The sequence below is a fragment of the Salvelinus sp. IW2-2015 genome, linkage group LG1, assembly GCF_002910315.2.
Source record: "Salvelinus sp. IW2-2015 linkage group LG1, ASM291031v2, whole genome shotgun sequence".
Taxonomy (NCBI): domain Eukaryota; kingdom Metazoa; phylum Chordata; class Actinopteri; order Salmoniformes; family Salmonidae; genus Salvelinus; species Salvelinus sp. IW2-2015.
The window spans coordinates 53959612-53974090 of record NC_036838.1 but is presented as its reverse complement, the minus strand read 5'-3'; the positions used below and the strand labels follow the sequence as shown (position 1 = coordinate 53974090).

Here is a 14479-nt window from a genome sequence, read left to right as displayed (position 1 = left end):
ATAGAATCTATGCGCATCAGCATATTTACAGTATATGTTTATTGTAGGGTCTGCTGAGTTGTAGAGTCAGTTGTAAGTCTTACAGAAAGATTGTAGTCGTAGCACACAGCGGGCCCTTTTCGATACCTCGCTGCACTCATGTCCTCACATGATGGGTTATCCTCCTTGACTGGAAGGCGTGGTTAAGGAATGACTCACACTACCTTTCAGTGAGGAGAACAAGTATTTGATACACTGCCGATTTTGCAGGTTTTCCTACTTACAAAGCATGTAGAGGTCTGTAATTTTTATCATAGGTACACTTCAACTGTGAGAGAKMGAATCTAAAACAAAAATCCAGAAAATCACATTGTATGATTTTTAAGTAATTAATTTGCATTTTATTGCATGACATAAGTATTTGATCACCTACCAACCAGTAAGAATTCCGGCTCTCACAGACCTGTTAGTTTTTCTCTAAGAAGCCCTCCTGTTCTCCACTCATTACCTGTATTAACTGCACCTGTTTGAACTCGTTACCTGTATAAAAGACACCTGTCCACACACTCAATCAAACAGACTCCAACCTCTCCACAATGGCCAAGACCAGAGAGCTTGGTTTAATTTCTTTGTAAGTAGGAAAACCTGCAAAATCGGCAGTGTATCAACTACTTGTTCTCCCKACTGTATATAGTCACTCTCCAAGTCTCCATGTGTTTACACACACCCGCCCCTATAGCTTCCTCTCCCACAAGTTTATGCCATAAAAAAATGTAACACAACGATAAACACAACATACAGATGCTTTAGTTAGAATAGTCATCAAGGGGTGAACTGGACCGAACCCAAATTTAAATGGTTTGACATTAGCACCAGTCAGTTGAATGTGAAAAGCCACTCTTATAAACAAGTCGACAAAGAGATAAACGAATGAGCGGAGAAGACTCCCAACAGCATGTGTGTATGTGTTGGCAAGGATACACTCTGTCTCCGCCTGGGACAGTTTCTCCACCTCACAGGTGTTGCAGGGCATCTTCTCTGCCACCACAAACAGCAGGTTGGTGTTGTTTAACCTCTTGGCATGGATCAGCCTACACACAAAGAGAGACTGAGTCAACAAACTCTTACAAGTGTAGGATCTTAATTTGACCTATATTGTCGAAGCAAAATAATTCTGCAGSAAAACGATTTGTATGTTTAGTCTATTATGTTGCTTGATTGGTGATTAGGCTATTAGCTGGCCAAAAGTAGGCTACATGAAAAGTGTAATACTGTTTTTATATCTTTGTGTTAGTGTAGGTTTTCAGTGAATTTATGCAAATCACGAAAGATGCAGGAAAATTCTCAGCAACAAAAGAGTGATCAAATTAAGATCCTACAATTGTATATGACAGATTTGTTCACTGTTGGATCAGCTCCATGAGATCGTTTTACTAGGCTCATTTAACTTAATGAGGTTACTATTTCAGTACTTCTGATGGAATTTCATAAACTTTTAGATTAATTGAGGCAGCGTTTACCAAACTCGTGACCCCAAGGGGTGCACATTTTGGTTTTGCCCTAACACTACGCAGCTGATTCAAATTATCAAAGCTTGATGATTAGTTGATTATTTGAATCAGCTGTGCAGTGCTAGCGCAAAACCCAAAACGTAATCACCTTGCAGTCCCCAGTACCGAGTTTAGGAAATGCTGCAGGACTATTACTCAACTGCATTTTCCATGAACTACAGTGCATTCGGAGTGTTCAGACCCCTTGATTTCCCCCACTTTTTGTTACATTACAGTCTTATTCTTATTCATTGATCTACACACAATACCCCATAATGACAAAGCAAAAAACTTTTTTTTTTAGGTTTGCTTTATTAAATAAAAAAATGCATTTACATAAGTATTCAGACCTTTTGCTGTGAAAAGAAAATTGAGCTCTGGTGCATCCTGTTTCCATTGATCATCCTTAAGATGGTTAAACAACTTGATTGGAGTCCACCTGTGGTAAATTCAATTGATTGGACATGATTTGGAAAGGCACAACCTGTCTATATAAGGTCCCACAGTTGACAGTGCATGTCCGAACAAAAACCAGGCCATGAGGTCGAAGGAATTGTCCATAGAGCTCAGAGACAGGATTATGTCGAGGCACAGATCTGGGAAGGGTACCAAACATTTCTACAGCATTGAAGGTCCCCAAGATCACTGTGGCCTCCATCATTCTTAAGTCGAAGAAGTACTGAACCACCAAGACTCTTCCTAGAGCTGGCCGCCTGGCCAAACTGAGCAATCGGGGGAGAAGGTCCTTGGTCAGGGAGAACCCAATGGAACCCAAGAACCCAATGGTCACTCTGACTGAGCTCCAGAGTTCCTCTATGGAGATGGGAGAACCTTCCAGAAGGACAACCATCTCTGCAGCACTCCACCAATCAGGCCTTTATGGTAGAGTGGCCAGACAGAAGCCACTCCTCAGTAAAAGGCACATGACAGCCCACTTTGAGTTTGCCAAAAGGCAACAAAAGGACTCTGACTATGAGAAACAAGATTCTCTGGTCTGATGAAACCAAGATTGAACTCTTTGGCCTGAATGCCAAACGTCACGTGTGAGAGAAATGACAAGATTATGTTATAATACTGTTATTGCATCAAATGGTTGTTTTATGCAACATAATAAGGGGTTGTTAGAACACTCATCTGTGTGTGTTCTACTGAGGATGGGCCTCTGGGAGATTTACACTGACAGAAGATTTACGATGTCTTTGGGTGATAAACCTAAAGAGACTGCATTCCATAGCATTGTAAGGTTCTGCTTTTCTTTTCTTAGTCAACCTTGTTCTTTTCCTTTGTGTTCTTGAACATAGCCCTGTTTCTTTGTGTTCTAGAATGTAGCCCTGTCTTTCATTTTTGTTCATTGATTTCACCTGTGTTTGTTTCTCACCTGGTCTCATCAAACTGTTAAAATTATGTCTGTGAGTATAATAGAACTGATATGGCAAGTAAAACCCTGAGGACAAACCACCCCCCCCCCCCKAAAAAGAAAATTCAGCCTACCTCTATTTTCAATGGCTATCACTTTAATTATAAGGCCAAGTCCTCCCAGATTGCAGTTCATAGGGCTTCCACTAGATGGCAACAGTCTTTAGAAAGAGTTTCAGAAAAATGAGCCAGAAATTGTAGTTTTCTAGGTGGCTCCCATTTTGGCTGTAGTGTTTCCAAGCGTGTGGAAGAGAGCGCGTTCTTTGGTATTTTTCTCCGGTAAAGACAATAACGATTCTCTGTCTTAAATTTGATCATTTATTTGCGTATTAGGGTACCTAAGGTTTAATTATAAACGTTGATTGATTTGTTTGGAAAAGTTTATTAGTAACGTTTGGGATTCATTTTGTATGCATTTTGATGGAGGGAAACTGAGTGGATTGTTGACTGAAGCACACCAGCTAAACTGAGTTTTTATGGATATAAAGAAGGACATTATTGAACAAAAGGACCATTTGTGATGTAACTGGGACCTTTTGGAGTGCCAACAGAAGAAGATCATCAAAGGTAAGGCATTTTTTATATCGCTATTTCTGACTTTRGTGTCGCACCTGCCTGGTTGAAATATGTTTTCCATGTGTTTGTATGCGGGGCGCTGTCCTCAGATAATCGCATGGTTTGCTTTCGCCGTAAAGCCTTTTTGAAATCCGACACCGTGGCTGGATTACCAAGAAGTTATGCTTTATTTTGAGGTAATACACTTGTGATTTTATGAACGTTAAATATTTATAATACTGTAGTTTGAATTTCGCGCTCTGCAATTTCACCGGATGTTGGCCAGGTGGGATGCTACCGTCCCACCTGCCCATAAGAAGTTAACCTGCTCACTTATTAATAAGTGAATAAAGATTTAGTTTAAGTATAACTCTGACTTGTGTGATAAGTTTGTCTCTCCTCATTTGATAGTAAAGAAATTAACCACCACACACGCTTGGAGGAAACCTGGCACCATCCCTACGGTAAAGCATGGGGGTGGAAACATCATGCTGTGAGGATGTTTTTCAGCAGCAGGGACTGGGTGACTAGTCAGGATCGAGGAAAATATGAATGGAGCAAAGTACAGAGCAGGTTTGATGAAAACCTGCTCCAGAGCGCTCAGGACCTAAGACTGGGGCGAAGGTTCAGCTTCCAACAGGACAATGACCCTAAGCACACAGCCAAGACAATTTTTTTACTTTTTATTTTATTTCAACTTTATTTAACCAGGTAGGCCAGTTGAGAACAAGTTCTCATTTACAACTGCAACCTGGCCAAGATAAAGCAAAGGAGTGCAAAACACAAACAACAACACAGAGTTACACATGGAATGAACAAACGGACAGTCAATAACACAATAGAAAAAATAGATATACAGTGTGTGCAAATGAGGTAAGATTAGGGAGTTAAGGCAATAAATAGGCRGTAGTGGCGAAGTAATTACAATTTAGCAAATTAACACTGGAGTGAAAGATGAATGTGCAAGTAGAGATACTGGGGTGCAAAGGAGCAATAAAAAAATATATATATGGGGATGAGGTAGTTGGATGGGCTATTTACAGATGGGCTATGTACAGGTGCAGTGATCTGTGAGCTGCTCTGACAGCTGATGCTTAAAGTTATTGAGGGAGATATGAGGCTCCAGCTTCAGTGATTTTTGCAATTCGTTCCAGGCATTGGCAGCAGAGAACTGGAAGGAAAGGCGGCCAAAGGAGGAATAGGCTTTGGGGGTGACCAGTGAAATATACCTGCTGGAGCGCGTGCTACGGTGGGGGTGCTGCTATGGTGACCAGTGAGCTGAGATAAGGCGGGGTTTTACCTAGCAAAGACTTAAAGATGACCTGGAGCCATTGGGTTTGACGATGAATATGAAGTGAGGGCCAGCCAACGAGAGCATACAAGTCACAGTGGTGGGTAGTATATGGGGCTTTGGTGACAAAATGGATGGCACTGTGATAGACTGTATCCAATTTGCTGAGTAGAGGGTTGGAGGCTATTTTATAAATGACATCGCCGAAGTCAAGGATCGGCAGGATAGTCAGTTTTACGAGGTTATGTTCGGCAGCATGAGTGAAGGATGCTTGGTTGCGAAATAGGAAGCCGATTCTAGATTTAATTTTGGATTGGAGATGATTAATGTGAGTCTGGAAGGAAAGTTTACAGTCTAACTAGACACCTAGGTATTTGTAATTGCCCACATATTCTAAGTCAGAACCGTCCAGAGTAGTGATGCTGGACGGGCGGGCAGGTGTGGGCAGCGATCGGTTGAAGAGCATGCATTTAGTTTAGCTTGCATTTAAGAGCAGTTGGAGGCCACGGAAGGAGAGTTGTATGGCATTGAAGCTCATCTGGAGTATAGTTAATTAACACAGTGTCCAAAGAAGGGCCAGAAGTATACAGAATGGTGTCGTCTGCGAAGAGGTGGGTCAGAGAATCACCAGCAGCAAGAGCGACATCATTGATGTATACAGAGAAAAGAGTCAGCCCGAGAATTGAACCCTGTGGCACCCCCATAGAGACTGCCAGAGGTCCGTACAACAGGCCTTCTGATTTGACACAAAGAAAACTCTGTCTAAGAAGTAGTTGGTGAACCAGGTGAGGCAGTCATTTGAGAAACCAAGGCTGTTGAGTCTGCCGATAAGAATGTGGTGATTGACAGAGTCGAAAGCCTTGGCCAGGTTGATGAATACGGCTGCAGTATTGTCTTTTATTGATGGCGGTTATGATATCGTTTAGGACCTTGAGCGTGGCTGAGGTACACCCATGACCAGCTCGGAAACCAGATTGCATAGCGGAGAAGGTATGGTGGGATTCGAAATGGTCGGTGATCTATTTGTTAACTTGGCTTTCGAAGACCTTAGAAAGGCAGGGTAGGATAGATATAGCTCTGTAACAGTTTGAGTCTAGAGTGTCTCCCCCTTTGAAGAGGGGGATGACCGCGGCAGCTTTCCAATCTTTGGGTATCTCAGACGATACAAAAGAGAGGTTGAACAGGCTAGTAATAGGGGTTGCAACAATTGCGGCGGATAATTTTAGAAAGAGAGGGTCCAGATTGTCTAGCCCAGCTGATTTGTAGGGGTCCAGATTTTGCAACTATTTTAGAACATCAGCTATCTGGTTTTGGGTGAAGCAGAAATGGGGGAGGCTTGGGCAAGTTGCTGTGGGGGGTGCAGGGCTCTTGACCGGGGTAGGGGTAGCCAGGTGGAAAGCATGGCCAGCCGTAGAAAAATGCTTATTGAAATTCCCAATTATCATGGATTTATCAGTGGTGACAGTGTTTCCTAGCCTCAGTGCAGTGGGCAGCTGGGAGGAGGTGCTCTTATTCTCCATGGACTTTACAGTATCCCAGAACTTTTGGCGTTTGTGCTACAGGATGCACATTTCTGCTTGAAAAAACTAGCCTTTGCTTTCCTAACTGCCTGTGTATATTGGTTCCTAACTTCCCTGAAAAGTTGCAAATCGTGGGGGATATTCGATGCTAATGCAGTACGCCACAGGATGTTTTTGTGCTGGTCAAGGGCAGTCAGATCTGGAGTGAACCAAGGGCTATGTCTGTTCCTGGTTCAACATTTTTTTAATGGGGCATGCTTATTTAAGATGGTGAGGAAAGCACTTTTAAAGAATAACCAGGCATCCTCTACTGACGGAATGAGGTCAATATCCTTCCAGGATACCCGGACCAGGTCGATTAGAAAGGCCTGCTCGCTGAAGTGTTTTAGGGAACGTTTGTCAGTGATGAAGGGGTGGTCGTTTGACCGCAGACCCATTACGGACGCAGGCAATGAGGCAGTGATCGCTGAGATCCTGGTTGAAGACAGCAGAGGTGTATTAAGAGGGCAGGTTGGTTAGGATGATATCTATGAGGGTGCCCGTGTTTACAGATTTGGGGTTGTACCTGGTAGGTTCATTGATCATTTGTGTGAGATTGAGGGCATTAAGCATATCCCAGTTTAGGTCACCRAACAGTACGAGCTCTGAAGATAGATGGGTGGGCAATCAATTCACATACGCAGGAGTGAACCCGATCGAACATCTCTGGAGAGACCGGAAAATAGCTTTGCAGCAACGCTCCCCATCCAACCTGACAGAGTGAGAGGATCTGCAGAGAGAATTGGAGAAACTCCCCAAATACAGGTGTGCCAAGCTTGTAACGTCATACCAAGAAGACTTGAGGTTGTAATTGCTGCCAAAGGTGCTTCAACAGAGTACTGAGTAAACAGTCTGATTACTTATGTAAAAGTGTTATTTCATATCTTTAAATTTTTTATACATTTGCAAACATTTATAAAATCCAGTTTTTGCTTTGTCATTATGGGGTATTGTGTGGAGATTGACGAGGGAAAAAAGCTATTTAATCTATTTTAGAATAATGCTGTAACGTAACAAAATGTGTAAAAAGTCAATGGGTCTGAATACTTTCTGCACTGTATGTTGTATGTTTGTATGAGTTGTACGTGGAGAGTAAAAGCTACCTGGAGCAGTTGCCACAGTCTTGCAGGATGTCATAGGAGCTGTTGATGTTAGTGAAGTAGAACTGAGTCTGTATCGTCACACAGCTGGTCTCTCTGGAGTCCATCCCCTCTGCCTCTACCTCATCTACAACACACAGACATAGACAAATACATATTGATGTGGACACAGATAATAACTAGTACAGTGTTGCAATCACTGTCCTTCATAAAAAAACAGAAACCACAATATCTCGACTTTGTACTCACCTGTGACAAACCAACTGTGGTAGGCCATTCCATATAGCAGCTGCTGAAATAGGGACCTGGGTGGAAAGGGAGATTGTTTAACTTCTCTAGGATAGGGGGCAGCATTTTCACGTTTGGATGAAAAGCGTCCTATACTGCCTCCTACTCAGTCCCAGATGCTAATATATGCATATTATTATTAGTATTGGATAGAAAACACTCTTCTAAAACTGTTTGAATCATGTCTGAGTATAACAGAACTTATTTGGCAGGCGAAACCCCGAGGACAAACCATTCAGATTTTTTGTTTTTTGAGGTCACTCTCTTTTCAATGGGATTTCATTGGGAATCCAGATTTCTAAGGGACCTTCCTGCAGTTCCTATCGCTTACACTGGATGTCAACAGTCTTTAGAAATTGGTTGAGGTTTTTCCTTTGAGAATTGAAGAAGTAGCCATGTTCAGAATGAGGCTCCAGTGAAGTGTACTGTTTGTTAGAGGCGCGTGACCAGAAAGCATGCTACACATTGTTTTCCTCCGGTATTGAACACAGATCATCCCGTCTTCAATTTTATCGATTATTTACGTTAAAAAATACCTAAAGTTGTATTTCAAAAGTAGTTAGAAATGTTTGGACAAAGCTTACAGGTAACTTTTGAGATATTTTGTAGTCACGTTGTGCAAGTTGAAACCGGTGTTTTTCTGGATCAAACGCGCCAAATAAATGGACATTTTGGATATATATCGACGGAATTAATCGAACAAAAGGACCATTTGTGATGTTTATGGGACATATTGGAGTGCCAACAGAAGAAGCTCGTCAAAGGTAAGGCATGAATTATATCTTTATTTCTGCGTTTTGTGTCGCGCCGGGATGGTTGAAATTTGATGGTCTGTGATTGTTAGCTGGGGTGCTATCCTCAGATAATAGCATTGTTTGCTTTTTGCCGTAAAGCATAYCTTTAATTTGGTATATTGAATGTGTGATTTCATGAAAGTTTAATTTTTATAGTAATTTATTTGAATTTGGCATTCTCGCTGGATGTTGGCCAGGTGGGACGCTACCGTCCCACATATCCCAGAGAGGTTAAAGGATGTTGGTAGTGCAAATATGTGGCTCTGTTTAAGTAGTGTGTGTTTCAGGCAACAGTATTCTTGTATTCTCTGGTCTTACCAGGCAGCTGCTGATGACCACCAGGCCAGGTTCACAAAGTCTGCAATGGTGGGCTGATGGGACAGAGAAAGAAGGGGACACATAAACACAAGGACATTGCCTGTTCTCCATTTTAAATTAGCTAGCTATCAAGCATTCATTATTACAGAAGGGTGATAGCCGTGTCTTATTTATTTTGTATTTTTTTGTATTTTACCCCCCTTTTCTCCCCAATTTTGTTCTTGTCTCATCGCTGCAACTCCCCAACAGGCTCGGGAGGCGAAGGTCGAGTCATGCATCCTCCGAAACATGACCTGCCAAACCAAGCTTCTTAACACCCGCACGCTTAACCCGTAAGCCAGCTGCACCAATGTGTCGGAGGAAACACTGTTCAACTGATGAACGCAGTCAGCCTGCAGGCGCCCGGCCCACCACAAGGAGTCACTAGAGCGCAATGAACCAAGTAAAGCGCCCCTGGCCGAACCCTCCCCTAACCTGGACGACGCTGGGCCAATTGTGCGCCGCCCTAGGGGACTCCTGATTAAGGCCGGTTGTGATACAGCCCGGGATCAAACCCGGTGCAGTGCCTTAGATGCAGTGCCTTAGACCGCTGCGCCACTCGGGAGGCCCGATAGCCGTGTCTTTCATTGTTGAATATGTGAAGTCCTTACCACAAAGACTCCTCTTGGTGCAGCCCCGGTGTTGCTGCTTGGCACGGGGTCACACACAGACTGGTAGTCAAAGGACTGCTTCCGGTTGTAAAAGGAGTTGTTGTAGAGAGCATGCATCAGGTAGGGATCCACCTCACTGAAGAACATGCCAATCTGTGGAAGAGAGGAAAMAATTATACAACATGCCCCTAAGTCAAGGATAGACTGGGTTCAATAAAGCTTTGTAGTAACTGTCAGAACATGTCACCTTGTTCCAGTGATCCTTCTGATTGGACATGATCAGGAAACCACCGTCATCCACCAGGTAACAAAGAAGGTCCTGTGTGGACAGGCGCAGATGGACAACCATGACGACATGAGACCCCAACTGTTAGTCTGTTTAACTCTCAACTATGTCTTAGCTTCATGCATATAGTACCATTGAAAACATGATAGTAGCATTGTTCACAGTGGTGTAGTGATGCCTGGAGAAGTGAGTATACTCAAATTTTGCAAAGAAATTCCCAAACGACCCACCGTGTGCAAAGAATTATATGAGAAACATTGAAAAATCCCATATTGATCTTTCACAGTCAGGCCAAACCAAAATGTACTGTGCAAGCAGGCTAATAGTAGTCCTACCATTGAAACAGATACTGTACATCAGGCTGTCAACTGAGTCAATTAAGTCACACTTTTTTAATAGAAAAACAAGAACAAGAACATTTGATGTTCTAAGTCCAAAACAATMCTTAAACCATGAGACCAATTTCGAGGTCTAGGAAAAATGGTGTTACCCTTAAATTCAAGTGCCAGGCACCTAGCACTGTTGTTTGGTTAGTGGTGTTTCTGTAGCATTTAAGATGGAGTTTGTAAAACAAATGGCCACTGGATTGATGCAAATAATTATGATATAATTCTGCCAAGTAGACATAGGCTAGTTATCATTTAATTGAGAAGGTTTTTTGGAAAGCCTTTCCATCTACTAGAAGACAGTTTATCAAACCTTGATCTGTTTCACCTGTCCTTGTGATTGTCTCCACCCCCCTCCAGGTGTCGCCCATCTTCCCCATTATCCCCTGTGTATTTACAGTTGAAGTCGGAAGTTCACATACACTTTTTCAACCACTCCAAAAATGTCTTGTTAACAAACTATAGTTTTGGCAAGTCGGTTAGGACATCTACTTTGTGCATGACACAAGTCATTTTTCCAACAATTGTTTACAGACCGATTATTTATTTAATTACTGTATCACAATTCCAGTGGGTCAGAAGTTTACATACACTAAATTGACTGTGCCTTTAAACAGCTTGGAAAATTCCCAGAAGATGATGTCACGGCTTAAGAACCATCCTATTGGCTAATTTACATAATTTGAGTCAATTGGAGTGTACCTGTGGATGTACTTCAAGGCATACCTTCAAACTCAGTGCCTCTTTGCTTGACATCATGGGAAAATCAAAAGAAATCAACCAAGACCTCAGAAAAAGAATTGTAGACCTCCCCAAGTCTGGTTCATCCTTAGGAGCAATTTCCAAACACCTGAAGGTACCACTTTTCATCTGTACAAACAATAGTAATCAGGATTATAAACACCATGGCCCGCTCAGGGAGGAGACGTGTTCTGTCTCCTAGAGATGAACGGACTTTGGTGTGAAAGTGCAAATCAATCCAGAACAACAGCAAAGGACCTTGTGAAGACGCTGGAGGAAACGGGTACAAAAGTATCTATATCCACAGTAAAACGAGTCCTATATCGACATAACCCGAAAGGCCGCTCAGCAAGGAAGAAGCAACTGCTCCAAACCGCCATAAAAAAGCTAGACTATGGTTTGCAACTGCACAAGGGGACAAAGATCATACTTTTTGGAAAAATGTCCTCTGTTTGTTGATGAACAAAAATAGAACTGTTTGGCCATAATGACCATCGTTGTGTTTGGAGGAAAAAGGGGAGGCTTGCAAGCCGAAGAAAACCATCCCAACCGTGAAGCACGGGGGTGGCAGCATCATGTTGTGGGGTGCTTTGCTGCAGGAGGGATTGGTGCAATTCACAAAATAGATGGCATCATGAGGGAGGAAAATGATGTGGATATATTGAAGCAACATCTCAAGACATCAGTCAGGAAGTTAAAGCTTGGTCGCAAATGGGTCTTCCAAATGGACAATGACCCAAGCATACTTCCAAAGTTGTGGCAAATGGCTAAGGACAATAAAGTCAAGGTATTGGAGTGGCCATCACAAAGCCCTGACCTCAATCCCATAGAAAATTTGTGGGCAGAACTGAAAAAGCGTGTGCGAGCAAGGAGGCCTACAAATCTGGCTCAGTTACACCAGCTCTGTCAGGAGGAATGGGCCAAAATTCACCCAACTTATTGTGGGAAGCTTGTGGAAGGCTACCCGAAACGTTTGACCCAAGTTAAACAATTTAAAGACAATGCTACCAAATACTAATTGAGTGTATGTAAACTTCTGACCCACTGGGAATGTGAAATAAATGTGAAATAAAAGCTGAAATAAATCATTCTCTTTACTATTATTCTACTACATTCTTWAAATGAAGTGGTGATCCTAACTGACCRAAGACAGGGAATTTTTACTAGGATTAAATATCAGGAGTTGTGAAAAACGGAGTTTAAATGTTTTTGGCTAAGGTGTATGTAAACTTCGAGACTTCAACTCTATACCTGTTGCCCGTTCGTCTTGTTTGTCAAGTCAACCAGCGTTTTTGTTCTCAGTTCCTGCTTTTCCCAGTCTCTCTTTTTCTCTCCCTCCTGGTTTTGACCCTTGCCTATCCTGACTCTGAGCCCGCCTGCCTGACCACTCTGCCTGCCCCTGACCCTGAGCCTGCCTGCCAACCTGTACCTTTGCCCCACCTCTGGATTATTGACCTCTGCCTACCCAGAGCCTGCCTGCCGTCCGGTACCGTTGCCCCACCTCTGGATTGTTTGACCTCTGCCTACCCTGAGCCTGAGCCTGCCTGCCGTCCGGTATCGTTGCCCCACCTCTGGTTTACTGACCCCTGCCTACCCTGAGCCTGAGCCTGCCTGCCGTCCGGTACCGTTGCCCCACCTCTGGTTTACTGACCCCTACCTGCCTTGACCTGTCTCTTGCCTGCCCCTGTTGGAACATTAAACCATTGTCAATTCGACGTGTCTGCATCTGGGTCATACGTCGATTCCTGATAACCTAGGCCTATCATAGGCATCACTATCTATTAACTGTTCCTTAATTGTTTGAAACCTGGATGTTGGAGGCTATTATTTTAAGGCATTATCCTAGTCATATTAGCAACCCATGATAGTTGTTGCATCTTTAGATCTCCCCTCTCAACATTTCTAAGGAATATTTCCATCTCTGTCCATGAAACCGATCGCATGTGCGGGCGCATTTTAGAATGGTGTTTTCACACAAATTGCATTTTGGAACATTCACACCGTTCTAGGCCTAGTGCCGTGTGCACAATGCTGCACTGAAAATGTGAAGAAATAATAGTTTATCAACTACAGCATTATTAATTGATACGGCGTATACCTACACTACACTACTTTGATAAGCATCCTGGGGATTAAGAAGTGAGTATACGCAATGCCCACTGAAAAATAAGTGGGTATTCGGCATATACCTGCGTATATCCTCCACTACACCACTGATTATTCTTTATCTTACTTCGCTGTTGGCTTCACAGTCCATCTCACAGCCACTGGTTGGTCCACACTATCAAAAACAAATAATCATCAACGATAAGCAAAAAACAATTTGCATATGTTTGTGTGTGGGTTTAATTCCTGGTTGTCCTTATGTTTGTTACCGTTTGTTGGACTTGGCGGTTGTCACTTGTTGGACTTGTTTGGTTGCTAGCCAGGATCTTGAATTTGTCCACCCAGGCCTCAAGATCCAGATACCAGCTTTACTCCAACACTAGTCATCACAGGGAGAGAAATTGAGATATACCCAAAGAATGAGAGAGAAGGGGGGGGGGGGGGAAGAGGAGAGAGAAGAGAAGACAGAGCCGAGAAGAGAAAGAGCGCAGATCATTTTCCTCTATCGTGAGAATATATTTCCCTCAAATTCCTACTTCAGATTTGTACTTCTCTTTAATTTAAGCTGATAATAAATCCTGCAGTCAACAGGAAATGTGAATTAGTATGTGGAATTATAATTAAATGGGACATTTTTGTCGGTGTTGATATATTTTTCGTTAGTCTGAAATTTAACCAGTGACTTTAAAGCCTTTTTACACTCGAATACACTACAATTACATTTCCTGCTGTGCCAAGAAAGTTCTCTGCGACAACAGAGGTGATCAAATTCAAGATCTCTAAATCCTGCAGTGGATTAACAATCATGACTAGTCCATACTAGCCAGTAGAGTAACTAACCATACATCACATGCCTTGTAAAGGACGTCACAGCTGCTTGCTAGCAAGTACCACTTCCTCCCGATTGGCTAATATCTGGCACGACTCAGGAGCCGCCTCTGCCTTGCCAAGCACACGTGATCCCCTCTGAAATGTTTTTACCAGTTGGCGCCACGGCGAAACGTTAGCTATGCGTGGTGCAAGGGGGACACCTTCAGGCTGTAGGAGTAAGTTTTACACATTCCCATGTGCTACACTCCAACAATGCTAATGAAACCTTCCCTCCCCCCAGGCTTCCCGATTCCCGGATGCGGTGCGGCTGGCTCAACCTACGGTTTGATGGTTTCCCTCCCACATGTGATCTCCACTGATCAGTGTGAGCCTTAGGGATCTCTAGTGGTGTCGGCTTCCTTCTTGGGTTCCGCAGCTCATCATCACTCTGGCGAGAAGGAGAGAATGAGGGAGGGATGGAGGGAGGGAGGAGAGGAGGAAGGGAAGGGGGAGGCAGGAGATGGGATGGAGGAGAGGAGATGGGGATGGAAGGGAGGGATGGAGGGATGGAGGAGGAGGCTAAGGAGAGAGGGGGGAGGAAGAGGGAGGAGGAGGAGGAGGGAGGGAGGAGGTAGGGAGGAGGGAAACTG

General features: G+C 43.3%; 1 protein-coding gene across 1 annotated transcript in view; it reads right to left on the bottom strand.

Annotated features, from left to right (window-relative positions):
* The window catches only part of cacna2d2a (calcium channel, voltage-dependent, alpha 2/delta subunit 2a), a 320922-nt gene that overhangs the window by 5007 nt on the left and 301436 nt on the right, over positions 1-14479 (bottom strand). The window contains 9 exon segments of the mRNA XM_070445771.1: positions 84-169; positions 961-1070; positions 7454-7577; positions 7700-7755; positions 8851-8903; positions 9501-9653; positions 9748-9819; positions 13147-13194; positions 13289-13385. Of these exon segments, the coding sequence (XP_070301872.1) occupies positions 84-169; positions 961-1070; positions 7454-7577; positions 7700-7755; positions 8851-8903; positions 9501-9653; positions 9748-9819; positions 13147-13194; positions 13289-13385 (799 nt within the window).